Source organism: Malus sylvestris, chromosome 10, assembly GCF_916048215.2.
Source record: "Malus sylvestris chromosome 10, drMalSylv7.2, whole genome shotgun sequence".
NCBI lineage: Eukaryota > Viridiplantae > Streptophyta > Magnoliopsida > Rosales > Rosaceae > Malus > Malus sylvestris.
The window spans coordinates 23,994,666-24,009,592 of NC_062269.1; the positions used below are offsets into that span (position 1 = coordinate 23,994,666).

The 14,927-nt window shown below is 35.5% G+C and overlaps 2 protein-coding genes and 1 long non-coding RNA gene across 9 annotated transcripts; 1 reads left to right on the plus strand and 2 right to left on the minus strand.

Annotated features, from left to right (window-relative positions):
• Positions 1-3,284: 3,284 nt before the first annotated feature.
• On the plus strand, positions 3,285-11,509 carry LOC126585318 (TMV resistance protein N-like). 2 transcript variants are annotated; one of them, XM_050249710.1, is made up of 6 exons: positions 3,285-4,107; positions 5,929-7,039; positions 7,186-7,521; positions 7,624-8,697; positions 8,776-9,439; positions 11,133-11,509. In XM_050249710.1, the coding sequence occupies exons 1-5, from the start codon at positions 3,485-3,487 to the stop codon at positions 9,436-9,438; spliced, it is 3,807 nt and encodes a 1,268-aa protein (XP_050105667.1). In that variant the 5' UTR covers positions 3,285-3,484; the 3' UTR covers position 9,439; positions 11,133-11,509. The 2 variants fall into 2 exon arrangements, with proteins under 2 accessions (XP_050105667.1, XP_050105668.1); XM_050249711.1 differs by having other exon boundaries at positions 7,624-8,688.
• LOC126585356 (uncharacterized) lies at positions 3,936-5,141 on the minus strand. The gene is made up of 3 exons (XR_007610474.1): positions 4,513-5,141; positions 4,314-4,421; positions 3,936-4,079 (listed from the first exon to the last, which is right to left on the minus strand). It is a non-coding gene; the product is annotated as an uncharacterized LOC126585356 (long non-coding RNA).
• On the minus strand, positions 9,276-13,579 carry LOC126585342 (protein HIGH CHLOROPHYLL FLUORESCENCE PHENOTYPE 244, chloroplastic-like). 6 transcript variants are annotated; one of them, XR_007610447.1, is made up of 5 exons: positions 12,957-13,578; positions 12,155-12,345; positions 11,131-11,296; positions 10,935-10,979; positions 9,276-9,407 (listed from the first exon to the last, which is right to left on the minus strand). XR_007610447.1 is itself a non-coding variant. In XM_050249756.1 (4 exons), the coding sequence occupies exons 1-4, from the start codon at positions 13,047-13,049 to the stop codon at positions 10,467-10,469; spliced, it is 336 nt and encodes a 111-aa protein (XP_050105713.1). In that variant the 5' UTR covers positions 13,050-13,579; the 3' UTR covers positions 9,878-10,466. The 6 variants fall into 6 exon arrangements, 2 of the variants coding, with proteins under 2 accessions (XP_050105713.1, XP_050105714.1); XR_007610446.1 differs by lacking the exon at positions 9,276-9,407 and adding an exon at positions 9,878-10,469; XR_007610444.1 differs by lacking the exon at positions 9,276-9,407 and having other exon boundaries at positions 9,878-10,979; positions 12,957-13,576.
• Between the last annotated feature and the right edge of the window lie 1,348 nt (positions 13,580-14,927).

Here is a 14,927-nt window from a genome sequence, read left to right on the forward strand (position 1 = left end):
ATGGTTACATGGTCGTTTAGATTTTAAAACTCCAAATCTCATGAATAGTGTTTTTTATTTGAGTGAAAAATTAATAAAATTAATAAAAATTATTTTAGATTTTCTTTTTTGAAAAGTGATCTTTTAGCGGATGTAGAAACCTTTTCATATCACATTCCGATATTTACCATTAATATCACATGGTTCGGATCGTTCATATCACATTCCAATATTTACCATTAATATCACATGGTTCGGATCGTTCATATCACATTCCAATATTTACCGTTAACTGAAATATAAGTTGATATTATATAGTTTCTAGAGACTTTATAAACTTCAAGCAATCTTTTCACTAATGTAAAACTCTGAACGTAATATCAACGATCCTAACCGTTCATCTTCTTGCATCCTCTAAAAGATCATGTCTTAAAAAATGGAGTTTTAACGAAACACTCCAGGTACTGTTCACTTTTAACGAAAAACCACATTTTTACATTTCCCTAATACTATTCACTACACATTTATTTGTCATTTTTCATTAAAACTAAAGTTTTTTGTTTTTACTTTTCGTTAGTTTTCCTTTTAAAAAAAGGAAATCTGAAAAAAAAAATTAAAAAATAAAAAATTTGGTGAGAATGGTTCGTTTATAGTTTATGAGATTATAGTGGTGAATTTTGGAGTTAAGTCCGAAAGTTGAAAAACTTGTCATTACGAGCGTTTGTATATATTTTTGTTTATATTTTTCACACTTCTACATTAATTAAAAAACTATTAAAAAAAAAACCTTACTTATACAATAGCCATAGGGGTTTAATCTCATTTATGTGAGATTAAATCTTTACCGTTGGATACCCTTGAATATTTGGCATTTTGTAGTAATGCACTAATGTTTTTTCATTAGGCTCTTATTTTAGGATATGTAAAACTTGAAAGACAAATGTTTATATATATATATATATATATATATATATTATGTTTTGAAGTAATATTTAAGTGACAGTGTAGTATACATATACTAATTTAGTATTATGTTGTCCATTTTTTTTGTCAAATTATGTTTTTCATTTTCATTATTTATTGGTTTAAAATATATTTCCTTTAACGAGTAACAGGTCGAGTCATATTACCTGATAATATCAACAGGTCGGGTCATATTACCTATTTACTTTAACAAGCATTACACGCCCGACCTGTTAAAATATCGGGTATGTCATAAAAAAGACACCAACACGAAAAACACGATACGAATGCCAGGTCTAATTGACTTTGATTGTTGCACTTTATTATGTTAAATATTGGCCAGCTTTGAAAAATTCTAAGATAAATAAATATTTTGCACACGTTACTGAATTTAACATTTGAATATAAATGTGTCCATCACTGAATTTAACATTTGTATAGAGTAGAAATTGTCCAGTAGCACTAGCAAACTTCCTCGCATCAGGAGGAGGTGGGATATTCATTCTTAATTTCACCTTTCTTTCTTAAAATCCTCAACTAGGGGCATATTATAACATTATCTTCCCTTTTCTTTTTTTTAAACAAACTATAGTATTTACACTAAATAAATGGGTGGGAAGTAGATTAAGCCTTACAATAAACAATAAGCTTGCCATGATAATGTGGTTCAAATTCACTTTTGACGATAATCAAACATAAGACCTCTCACTTACAAATAAAAAAGAATACCACTAATCCGTAGTAATAAGTGAATTAAACATTTTCTTCCGTCTGAATGCACACAATTTATATGCCGAATGTATTTAAGCAATTTAGTCGTTTTATTTTTTATGTTTTTTTTGTCTAATCTCTATGATTTTCTTGGACCGTTGTTTGTACGCATATTTTATTGAAAGATGCCTTACAAAGAGTGCTTTGGACAAAATTGTCGTTTAGTTAAGCAAATTTAAATGAAAATTTTAAAGTAGTAGCATTATCAAATACTTGTTAGGTGACTAATCCTTGTCTCTCCAATTTTTTTATTTTTGCCCTCCTGGCGTGTTTGTAACTTTGTGCACATACTCGGATTTGGATCCTTTCCTGAGCAGAGGGTTCGAATCCTGCTAACCAAGCAACACGGATCGTCTGATCAAAATTCAACGACTGCAAACAGAGGGGCCCTCTAAAAGTTATAATAATTATAGCTGTTGGATTTTTATCCAACAGTTCGTGTTACTTGGTCAGCAGGATTCAGACCCTCTGCTCAGGAGAGGATCCAAATCCCACATACTCAATAAGAAGTAGACCTAGCGTTTGTGTCTTGTTTCCCGTGTTCGTGACATACTCGATATCTTAGTGGGTCGTGTTATATAATATCCGTTAAAATGAATGGGTAATATGACCGGATCCAAACTCGACTCGTTAATACTAACGAGTAATGTGACCTAACCAGCTACCCATTAAAGAAAATATATTATAAATCAATGAATAATCAAATGAAAAAGCATAATACCAAATTAGTATCTACATATCACATTATCACATAAATATTACTTCAATCCATAAAACTCATTTGTCTTTGAAGTATTACATATATAAGAGTTTTTTAATTAATGTAAAAGTGTGAAAAATATGCAAATGCTGATAGTGACAAGCTCTACAACTTTTGTGAAGAAGTTAACTCCAAAGTTCGCTACTATAATCTCATAAATCATAGAGTTAAACTTAACCATTGATTGTCGTTTGTATTTCCGCTCCATTCTTTTATCGAAATTTGCTATTTTTCAATTTTTTTTTTTGGATCATGATCTTTTTACGGATGTAAAGAGATGAACAACTCGGATCGTTGATATCACGTTCAGATTTTTACTATTAGTGAAATATATTGCTCAGAGTTTATAAAGTCGCTAAAAACTATATAACATCGACTTAGATTTCAGTTAACTGTAAATACAGGAACATGATATTATCCGAGCTGTTCATTTTTTTGCATCCGCTAAAAAGATCATGTTCTCAACAAAACAAAAAAAAAAATCTAAATTAAGAAGAATAAATTATCAACGACAATCGACGGTTAAATATGGATCTAAGGTTTATGAATTATGATGTTGGATTTCGGAATTTATCCTTTCACAAAAGTTGTAAAACTTGTCATTATGAGTGATTGTATTTTTCTTTTTTTTTTTACATTTTTAGTCCTGTGCCAAAGTGCTTCAACAATTTCATCTTTTTATTTTTTGTTTTTTGTCTTATCTATGATTTTCCTGGATCGTCGTTTGTACCTATATTTTATTAAAAGATACCTTACAGAGAATGCTATGGACAAAATTTTCTTTTAAGCAGTAGCATTATCAAACATTTTTTAGGCGACTAATCCTTGTCTCTCCAAATTTTTAATTTTTGTCCTCCCTGGCGTGTTTGTAACTTTCTGCACATACTCAATAAGAACTAGTACAATTTCAAATTTTCAGCACTAAAATCTGATCTAGTCCAGATTCGCTCTCTGCTATCTGTAATCAAATACTCGCTTTGATCGCTTCGTTCTCCTTTAACAGATAGAGAGATGGATTTGATTGGGTTCGTTCAAGTTTTCAACCTCATCGTCATCGCCATTGGGACTCTGTTGTACTTATGCTGCGGATCATTAACATTTTCTTCTTCGTCTTCTTCTGGTGCTGGTGATGCTTCTGCTGTTGATGATAAGGATGATGATGTTGATATTCCCCCTCTTCCAGAAAAGTATGATGTGTTCATTAGTTTCAGAGGCGAGGACACCCGCAAAACTTTCACCAGCCACCTTCGTGCTGCCGTACTTCGCAAGAAATTCGAAACCTACATAGACTACAAGCTGAAGAAAGGAGACGAAATTGGACCCGGTCTGCTAGAAGCAATCGAGAAATCAAGGCTTTCGGTGATCATTTTCTCCAAAAACTATGCGTCTTCCACATGGTGTTTGATTGAACTTGTGCATATACTCAAATGCAGAAAGAAAAAAGGCCAGATGGTTGTAACCATTTTTTACAACATCAATCCATCAGATGTGCGAAAACAAAAGGGGAGTTATGCGGATGCATTTGCTCAACTTGAAAAACGTTTCAAGGACAGTATGGGCAAGGTGCGCGAGTGGAGGAAAGCTTTGAGGACTGCAGCCAATCTTTCTGGGTTTGATTATTCAAACAACAAAGGGTAAGTAACTTTGTAACTTGTATGAATTTCTACTTGTGACTATTTCTTTTCAAATTTTTATTTTTATTTTTTATAGGAACCATATTCATTATTTAAAAGTAGGAATGTAAAAAAGCTAGAGGGAAATTTGTGTTTGGTCTGCTTTTGAAAAAAAAAAAAACAAAGGGCCATTCAAAATGGAAAAGCATATCAGTTGAATTGCATACCATCCGCCATAGAAAATCCAGAAATCCTGAAATTCCAACCCCCGAATTCCTCGCGCGGCCCTGAAACTCCGACCCCTGAAATTCCGCCACTCCTTCCTCTCCCTCTCCCTGCGAATATTATTGCACACCCTTTATCCAAAAGAAAACCCACAGATATTTCACCCAAATTCTTCAGAATTAAACCGAAATTTAATCGCACCTGTTTAGTTCTGCCAGATCCACATCGGGCCATGCCTGCACCACCGCTCCTTTCTCTCGAGAAGGTTGCGTGAACCATAAACTTTCTGGCAGTGTCAGCTCCCAAGGGGCAGAGATTGGGTGGACCAAGTTTGGGATTTTTGTGGGTTGGGGGGGAGGGGTTGGTTTAGGGTTTGGAGAGACAGTGAATGGAGAGATTTTTCAATGTGATTGGAACATGATGGTATATCACATGTCACAATATAAATGGTAAGATACGTGTGCTAAATATAGTCATCAAGTAAATTAAATATTATAAATAGAAAATAAATTAAATTAATGATAACGCGTTCTCTCTCTCTCTCTCAAACATTTCTTCCTCTTTGCCTTTACGAAAAAGAAATCCTCTTAGCCGCCGCTCCTTGCTCCGCCTTAGGGTCAGCAGCAGCCCGACTCCCACCTCTTTCTAGCCATCCTTCTGTCTCTCTCTTCCTTCTCCAATCTCTGCATCTTCCGTCTTCCCCCATTCTTTCCCCTTCCTTCCCACCTTTTTCTAGCCCTCCTGCCATCTTTCTCATCCATCTCCACCCTCTGCTTCTTCCCTCTTCCCCTTCTTTCCCTCATCCTTCCCCCATCCTTAAAGTTTTTAAATTTCTGAACCTTTTCTCTTTTGGTCTTTGTTTTGGTTTCCCTTGAGTTTTGTTCTTTGAACTTTGTCTCAATTCCCATGAGTTGGTCTTAGATCTGGACCTTCATGGCCCTATTATGCTTCGGTGCTACTTTACGTCGCTCGTCCTCAACCACCAGCCTTTGCTACTCGGCCCGTGTGCTTCTCCTCGGGTGTTGGGTGGCTGTTAAAGTGCTTTTAGCACTATTTGGTAGGATTATTGGAGCACTCACTGCGCGGGTGGCTTGCTCACCCCCATTTTCCGTTGATCTAGTTGTTCCATTGGTTCGTTCTCTCAATGATGGTGGTGGTGACTTTGCGTTGGAGGTGCATCTGGTTGTTGCTGGTTTCCATTCCAGTCTTAGGGTTGTTGTTGTTCAGCTGGCCACTTTTGAGCCTATCTACTGTATTTTCTTATTCATTGTTGGGCTTATTTTTAGGTTGTGGGCTGCTTTTTCATTGTACTTGTCTTTTTATTTAATGGAAGTAAGTTAGTTTGACAAAAAAAAATTATTATATTAAATTCACTCTCATATCATTTTTAGTCATTTAAAAAAACACTCGATCACTGTTTTTTTTTTGTTAAAAGCACTTTAACAAAAAAAAATTACTAAACACTCAATTGTTTTATTTTACAGTTGGTTATTCTAAAGCAACTTTTTGAAGAAAAAAAAACCCAATAATACCAAACTAGTCTTTAAGCAATCCTTATAGACTAGTGAAGGCATTGCTTACCATATATTGCTTGTCATCCATTATCATATTTTGCAGGACGGAAGCTGATTTCATTGAAGAAGTTGTGGAAGATATTTCAACGAAATTGAAACGTGAAACCTCATATGATTTAAGGGGCATGGTTGGAATTCAAAGCCGCATTGAGCAAGTTGAATCTTTATTAAGCACTAATAATTGGAAAGGTGTTTGCACTGTAGGCATTTGGGGTATGGGTGGTATTGGAAAGACCACCCTTGCTAAGGCTGTGTTCAGGAGACTCTCTTCTAACTTTGATGCTTGTTGTCTTCTTAAAAATGTTAGGGAGAAATTAGAGCAAAAAGATGGAGTCGATCAATTGCAAAAAACACTTCTTAGAGAGATCTTAAATGAAGAAAAACACTCCATAGATTCGACTTCTGTTAAAGAGGGGTTCAGTCGTACAAAGGCTCTCATTGTTTTTGATGATGTTAGTGATTCAATGCAAATAAAAGATGTAGCTGGAGGTGAACTTCACTACGGTGATGGAAGTAGAATCATCGTAACAAGTAGAGAATGGAGCGTACTTCTGAATGCTGTTACAGATGAAAAATATATATACGGGGTTGAGGAATTAAACACTGATGACGCTTTTTGGCTCTTTCAATCTCATGCTTTCAAGGATAACTCTCCTAGAGCAGAATATACGGAGTTGTCCGCAAGGGTGGTAAAATATGCTGGAGGCATTCCACTGGCTCTTGAAATTTTGGGTTCCTTATTCCTTCCCTGTAAGAGCAAAGACGAGTGGGGAGATGCATTGAATAAACTGAAAAAATTTCCCAGCAAGAAGATTCAGAATGTGTTCAGAATAAGCTATGATCTGTTACAAGAAAATGAGCAGGAGATATTTCTTGATATAGCATGCTTTTATAAAGGGTATCGTATTGAACATGTAAAAAAGATGGTAGACTTTGGCCAAATGCACGGTGGTTTATGTGCGGCAGATGGAATTAGAGTTCTCCGTGATAGGTCACTCATAACTATTGATTCGGAATGGGAAACCATAGATATGCATGATTTGGTACAAGAAATGGGTTGGGCAATTGTTCGCAAACAATGTATTGAAGAGCCCGGAAGACGTAATAGGTTGTTCCTTGCTGAGGATGTCTATCATGTATTGAAAAATAACACGGTAAGAGCCGCAATTGCATTCACTTTTTCTTTTAAACAATAAAGACAAGAAAGAGATCAATAAGTTATATCCCTACAAATGTAGTTTCGATTGAATTTTGCTGTATGTTAATGTATTCACATTTGTACTTTGTTGTTGATTGTCAGGGAACTGAAAAGGTTCAAGCCATACACTTCAACTGGTCCGACATTGGATCTGAGCAAAACTTGGATCGTGCAGACTTCGAAAATATGCAGAATCTGAGATTGCTCAATGTTGATAGTTCTAGTTTGGTCTTGAGAAATTCTCCGTTTTACTATTTTGAGACTTATGGAGAGTACTTTCCAAACCTTACTCTCTCTCTTCCCAGTTCTCTTCGTTATCTTTTCTGGAAGGGATATCCTTTGAAATCTTTGCCCCCAAAATTTTCTCCTGACAATCTTGTTGAGCTTCATATGCCCTACATAACAAGAAGTAGTGTAGAACTTTGGAATGGAGGCCAGGTATATGTGCTTATTATAGTTTTTGTGTAAGACAGAAGTAGTGTAGTACTTATTCAGACTAAGTTGTTAATTCTTACCTTTTCTCTTTAATTTTTATTACAGAATCTTATGAACTTAAAAGTGATCGATCTTCGTTACTCCAACCGTCTAACTGCACTTCCAAACCTCTCTAGGAGTCCAAATATCGAGCACATAGATCTTTCCGGATGTGAAAGTTTGGTTAAAATTCCTCCACATTTTAAAAATCTTGACAAGCTTACTTATCTTGATCTTTCAGATTGCAAGAGTCTCGAGTATCTTCCAGAGATACCTGGCAATATTGAATTCTTATGTTTAAGAGGAAGTGGCATAAGGGAGTTGTCGTCATCAGTTTGGTCTCATGAAAAGATTTCTTCCTTGGATATTGGATTTTGTGAAAAACTTAAGAAACTTCCAAGCAGCAGTTGCAAGCTGAGAGTCTCTGGTGCTTTTAGTCTAGAGGGCTGCTACTCTCTTGGCGAGTTTTGGGAGCTTCCCAGGGATATTGGTGAATTAGATTTGTCTAGCACAGCAATAGAAGTATTTCCCACGTCATCAATGGAGTGTCTCTTTCGTCTCACCACACTTAAACTGAAGAATTGCGAAAATCTTGCCAGTCTCCCAACGAGCATTTGTAAGTTGAAATCTCTTGAGGTACTTGATCTCACTGGTTGCACTGGATTTTACGAATTCCCTGAAATATTGGAGCCAATGGAACATCTGAAGTTTCTTTGTTTAGAAGCAACGGCAGTTGAGGCGCTTCCGCAGTCAGCTGGAAATCTAATCGGGCTTCAAACATTAGATCTTGGTTGGTGCAAGAAACTTAAAGCTGTTCCAAGTAGCATCTACAAATTAACAAATCTTAAAACTCTCAGCTTAATCAAGTGCATGAGCCTTGAATCTTTACCAGAGCTCCCAGTGCTAAGTCGTCTTCAAGCAGATGGCTGCAAGTTACTGAAGACAGTGGCAAGTTCAAGAACTGCAATTACCCAATGTTGGAATATATATGAATTGCTTCCAGAGCAACTCGCCTTTTATAATTGTCGAAGCATGGGTTATTATGATGAAGCAAGCAGCAACATAATGGCTGATGCACAGCTTAGAATCATGCGAGTGGCAACTGCGTCTTCAAAGTTAAAGGAAGAAGAGGTAGATTACGTATGTTTCTCTCTCTCTGTCTCTCTCTTTGTCTCTCTCTCTCTCTGTTAAGTAACAAGATGTCAAACAATGTTGCAGGAAAAGTTTTCTGAGCCCTTAGTTACCATTGTATGTCCGGGATATAAAATTCCAAATTGGTTCGTACACCAAAATGAGAGGGCTTCAATAAATGTTAAGCTTCCTCCAAATTGGTTTCGTGAAGGTTTCTTGGGTTTCGCTCTATCTGTTGTTGCATCCGATTTCTATGTTAAAGGGGGTCTGCAGTTTAGAGGCAAGTACAATTTCAAAACAGAAGAGGGGGAAAGTCATGAAATCAATTGTTCTTTCTATGTTCCGTTTGAAGATGGAAAAAATTATGGTTCCACATTCTATTTTAGGCATGTGTTCGTATTGTATAAAGACCTTGAATATGAAGAGGGAGCAAAATGGTCCGCTGCTTTTTACGACCGTGTCACTGAGGTCTCTGTTCACTCCTACGAATTGAATAGATTCTGTAATGTGGAAAAGTGTGGGATATGCCTGTTGTATGCCGAAGATGCTGAGAAATTAAAATGTGATGTTATGTCGCGACAAGAACAAGATGAGCCTGCAGCAAGTGGGAGTGGTGATCTTGAAGCCAATGGAAGCAATGAATCTGAGGAGGCAAGTGGAAGCGATGACTCTGAGGGAGAAAGTGGAAGCGACGAGTCTGTTGCTGGTCCAGGCCTCACCTACGTGTTTTCAACCACAAATACCATATAAGGTACCGTAGTTGAACTTGACAATTGAACTTCTCTTAGGAGTTGTCTTAATTGTTTTATGTTTCTAATAGTTTTCTACTTCTTGTTAGGGTATGGCTTCCAATCCCCTCTAACTTATTATACTTTTTTTTTTCTTCAATATATTTTCACAACAATGTCTTTTTCCATGATAGTAGTAATGCTAGAGTAGAAGTGACATTGTTGTTTAAAAAAAAAAATCAGAATATGACTAGGAAATGTCTCTACAAGTTCTTAAAAAGCAATTAATTAGAAATGCAGAACTTGAAAGGAATATTATGTGATATAGAACCTCTGCCCACAGCATTTCTAAAATCCTAAATAACTTTTGATGAACGAATGATGATTAATAAAGTATATCAATAAAGTTATAGGGAGACTATTTCTTCCTTGTGATTAATCCTACACCTTTGCATGCAACATTGGTATCTAGCATGAACTTGATTCATATAAAAAATATTTCATACATAATTTTACGATTTCAAGCTCTCTCTATACGACTGTAAGTACAACATGTGAATACGAGGAATTTCAACTTAAAATGCAAAACTAAAATGAAGAAGTTATAGTTCTTCTATAATCTTGATCCCAATATTGTTTTCATCAAATATAAAAATACACATACAGATTTGCCCATTATAAACTTTGTCAGGATGGTGCAAGCTTCTGTAATGCAACCAATGGTACCTCAACAATTAGAAGCTGAAAAAACAAAATGTGTACAAGATTTAAGCATTCTGGATCCAGAAAAAGGTAAAAACACCCACCTACTTTTTAAAGCTTCTATTGTTCTCAATCCAATAGAGAACCTTCTCAATTATTAAAATAAAACCTATGAAAAATTTCCCTTATGTCTCTGTGTTTTGTAGTTGATTCTGTCACATTAACCACTCTCTTTAAACATGCTCTGCGATACTTCCGTTCTATGTACAGCAGCCATTACACATTTCCTACGTGTAATGAATGGTGGTACAAGAGATGTTACAACTAAAGAGAAACCTGACACAACTCTCACTGTCAAGACTCCAGAAGAAAACGTGTCAGATTCTAACGATATCCCAATCATCACTCTGATAAAGAAAACATCCCCAAGAAATTCCAAATCCACCTCTGATGCCACCAAAATAAAGTATGTATTCTTTGACTTACAATTCATACACTTCAATAAAAATCACTAAAGTACCATTCAAAGAGTGCATTAGATAACTCAAATTCAAAAAGTCTACTTTCTTCTCAGCATAGAAAAAGCCGTACTTAGCATTGAAATTATCGAAAGTACAAGGCATCACAGAACCAAAGATTAACAGGATCCACAACCAATACAAATCAATTCTTCTATAAAACAATCAAGTAAAATAAATGCACACTAAGAACATCTACAATTATATAAATAAGAAATTTCAATACGTACCATAGCAGAAAATCAATCACATATAATTACTCTTTAAACCCTGTTTAAAAGCAGAAAAGAAAACTGACCTCTTCTGTAGAAGCGATGAGAACGAATGAAAAAACAGAAAGCCCCTGTTAAAAAATCCAAAAACAAAATATCAAAATGAAAGAACAACCAAAATCAATCTTAAAAATTGTATGCAAAATATTTAGATACATATAAAGATGCCATAATTGTACCATTATACTAATCAACGGTAAATCTTTCTTTATATATACTCACAGGTTCAGCAATTACAAAACTAGCAACAAAACCGACCAGACCAACTTGAATTCAAGTGATGGGCTTAAGGCCAGTGTTGAAGACAATGGACTCTTTGGAGTTTGGAGTCTTGGTACTGTTATTTTCAGAAAAGGACCTGAAGCTTCTGCTGCTGATACGTTGGAACCTAAGACAGAAAAAATAGTTCAATGGGGCACATTCACAACCCCCCCCCCCCCTCTCTTCTTCTTCCAAAAAAAAAAGCCTGATCAGATCTCTGCATGCAACTGCTCCAATGTAATCTATCTGGCAGCAACTTCTATCCCAATTACTTAAGAGTCTGATTCTCTTTTATTAGCACCTTAATCCCTTTTTAATTATACTGTTTCTCACTTTGCAATTCATCTCTCTGCAACTTCCTAAGCTAATTGCTAATCTGGTATCTCTAATATTGCTGCTGACATGAAAAATTGAAAAATGTTATTTTGCCAAAATCACGTAGCTTATTTTGAAAGGTAATTTTGGTTACTATATCTGATTGACTTTCTCATTTCTTAAAGCTATAAAGGACAGATGAGCTACATCCTAATACCGGGAAAAAAAAAAAAAAAAAAGTGTTCAGATAACATGACGAGAGGTAAAGATAAGCTTTTTCATTTAGTAGCTAGTACTAACGTAACGTCGAAGTAGATATTCACAACTCACAACCAAACACAAGAAACTACAAGGACGGAAGGATAGCTAGCCTTATGAAATCATGTCCTTGGAAAGATTCCCTTCCGAACATATGCATACCTTTTCAGGGTGTGTGCGCTTAGATGCATGCCTGTGTTTTGAATGATTTTTATACATGCACTTCTTATAACTCTGTCTAGTTTAGTTGTTGTTTCTGATAAAGAAAGTGAATGAAAGTGAAGCACAAATCTGAGAATAAGAATAATAAGAAGATACGGAAATTAATTTGACACATCAAGCTAACAGTGAAGCACAAATCTGGATATGCCAGTAACAAGATAGTAAGAGAGAAAGTTTAAGTGAAACGTACTTGCATGAATCCACATAAATGAATTATGATGTAATTTATGCCTGAATCCTGGAGAAACTTTTCAGTGAAATACTTGATATCCATAAGTGGAACTTCGGCATGCTTGTCACAGTTGTGGATGGAATAGAATACAAATTTTTGGATTCCCATTGCTTTCACACATTGTATAAGAGCAACTTTTCCTTCCCAACCTATCTAAATAGAAAAATTGGTTAGATGAGACCAAAAATGCATGCAGGACAAATTAGTGAGTCCGGTAATGTTTACTGCAACATATAAAATAACTTCATGATTTCTGAAGACCTTTAGATGGATACACGAACCTCTAAATTCAATTGGAGCATTTTTTGAAAGGTTGAACAATCCACAGACCATTTCTAATTTATTCCAATTTCTTCACTGAACAAGGAATTGTTAGACCGAGCCATCCACAATCCAGCTCGTGTTTGAAACTCATCTGTTAGTCATTCAAATGAGACCTAGACCTATCAGACTTAGCCTCAGATAAGGATTGCAATCTAGAATGACTAACAGATGAGTTTAAAGCATTCAAACACGAGCTGGATTGTGGATAAGCCTGACTCGGTCTTACAGGAATAACATAAATACACAAAAAGGAGTAAGACAGAAGCAATTCCATATGACAAATGCCCGAACACTGTAAAGCAAGTAGGAAACAAAAATTAGACAACGATATGCTTAGATCTACGTTTGTAATGAACGAACTGATCATACAACGAATGAATTGTTCATCCTCATTATTAATGATAACAGAAAACTAATAATTATTAAAGAAACTCACCTTTTTTATGGGCTCTTCTGGATGTCCCGTGGCGCAATCGATGATTGTCTCTGGTTTGCTAAGGTCTGCCTGTTCACCAACACATGAGCACATCACATTCACTCTTCTGGATGTCCCGGTGGCGCCGACCACCAGTATGTTGGTGGGTCAAACGGGTCTCCCCGGAGCAAGATTCACAGCCCCAGCTCCCGCCCTGGCCGTACATTTCATGAAACGCCGCGTATTGTTCCCAACACACAAAAATCAAAAATAAGAAAAAAAGGGTTCTTTTCAAATTTGTAAATAAAAAAATGGGTTCTTTTCAATCTTGTGAATTGAAGTGGCAAAACGAAAGCTTTCCTGTTGAAGTGAGGAGGAGACAAACCAGTGGCGGTAGAGGTGGAAGATTTTGACATAGGAAGGAGATGGTCTGGAGCTAAAGTCCGGCACCATGAGAGTGAGGCTTCGAACGACGGCGTTTTGGAGTCATTGTGATGGAGGTTTCCGGGCGTTGCCAGCTGGGTAGGAAGCCTCCAAGCCATTGCCATTTTCAAGCTCTCTTTGTCTGTCACTGACTGGACAGACCCCCGATCGAATGGAGTACTTATCAAGTATAACCAAAATTTAGCCTCTAAATTCACAAATGTCAGTTTACAAAATTTTCAAATATAGCAAAAGATCCGATTGAATTGACCTAAACACCCCAAAATTAAAGGGGAACTTTAACAAAAAAGCATCCGATACTATTTACTTTAACGAAAAATTATATTTTTACACTAAAAACTCAAAGTTTTCAAACCATTTTCATTAGTTTTCCTAAATTAAAAAGGAGTTTTAACTAAACACTTTCTGGTACTATTTACTTTTAACGAAAATAACATTTTTACTTTTAAAAGTCATTCCTGTACTATTCACTTACAACAAATTTTTATCATTTTGATTAAAACTCAAAGTTTTCAAATTATTTTCATTAATTTTCTTAAATGAAATCCATGTTATTGGGATTCTCACCAGCTGCTGCTATCCCTTCTTTATAATCTTCCTCGATCTGTGCAATAAACAAGTCTTCAAGCCAAAGCCCTATTTCAAAAACTTTAAACATACACACCAAAACCTAATTTGGTTTCTTCCCAATTTGAGTGGTAGCTTGATGGGAACTTCCATCCTTCTGGGTTAAAGACTTTTCAAAAATAATAATATTTATTGATACTGTAGATCAAAATAAGGCCAGACAACCGCTATGATTCTCTGCACCGAAAATTGATATTCAATAACGAAATAGCAATAAAATCAACGGAATTAGAACATAAAATAAAGAAATTAACCGGACTATAGCAATCGGATTGAAGAGGTGAATATCAACCAAAAAAACAAAAATCTAAAAAAGGTGTAATATGTCTTAAAAATTAAAACCTAATTGCAAGAAACTACCGTCAATATATACAAACTCGTAACAATATGAAACCTAAAAACCCATAGACGTTAATCCTTTTTTAATTGCTATCTAATTAGCTCAAGTATTTACCAATGAGAACTTGTAGAGGCGGAGCCTCTTCAGTTTCCATCTATTTTCATTTTGTTGAACTCCAGTCTCCATCTTTGGACAAACGCGTAAGATCAAATAGGTTTTAGCTTATTATTGTAACTTAGTTTTATTATAAGGGTATTTAGGTATGTTCAGGCTAGTTTTCTGATATATTTGAAAGATATTATAAAAATTAACATTTTTGAAATTAGAGACTAAATTTTGGTTATAAACGATAAAAACTCGATTGAATGATGGCCAATAGGTTCTCTCCGGATCTTTTGGTGATGATTTTGGGAATTTATGAGTCGTGTCCCTTTATCATATATTGTACGGTTAGTTTTTGTTAAGTATTGTGTTTGTTTAAATAAAAATATTTAAAATACTTTCTGACATGCACTATGAATAGACAAGATTGATGAATCTCCGAGATCGTCACAAAGAGAATCCGACGAGGATCCAGATTC

What these genes read in the sequence shown, in the direction of transcription:
- LOC126585318 (XM_050249710.1), top strand. Translation starts at nt 3,485, where the DNA reads ATGGATTTGATTGGGTTCGTTCAAGTTTTCAACCTCATCGTCATCGCC. An exon ending in GATTATTCAAACAACAAAGG is followed by an intron (nt 4,108 to 5,928) that starts GTAAGTAACTTT and finishes CATATTTTGCAG; the next exon opens with GACGGAAGCTGATTTCATTG. An exon ending in ATGTATTGAAAAATAACACG is followed by an intron (nt 7,040 to 7,185) that starts GTAAGAGCCGCA and finishes GTTGATTGTCAG; the next exon opens with GGAACTGAAAAGGTTCAAGC.
- LOC126585342 (XM_050249756.1), bottom strand. Translation starts at nt 13,049, where the DNA reads ATGTGCTCATGTGTTGGTGAACAGGCAGACCTTAGCAAACCAGAGACA. An exon ending in CAGAAGAGCCCATAAAAAAG is followed by an intron (nt 12,350 to 12,956) that starts GTGAGTTTCTTT and finishes TTTTCTATTTAG; the next exon opens with ATAGGTTGGGAAGGAAAAGT. An exon ending in ATTTATGTGGATTCATGCAA is followed by an intron (nt 10,980 to 12,154) that starts GTACGTTTCACT and finishes ATTTTTTAACAG; the next exon opens with GGGCTTTCTGTTTTTTCATT.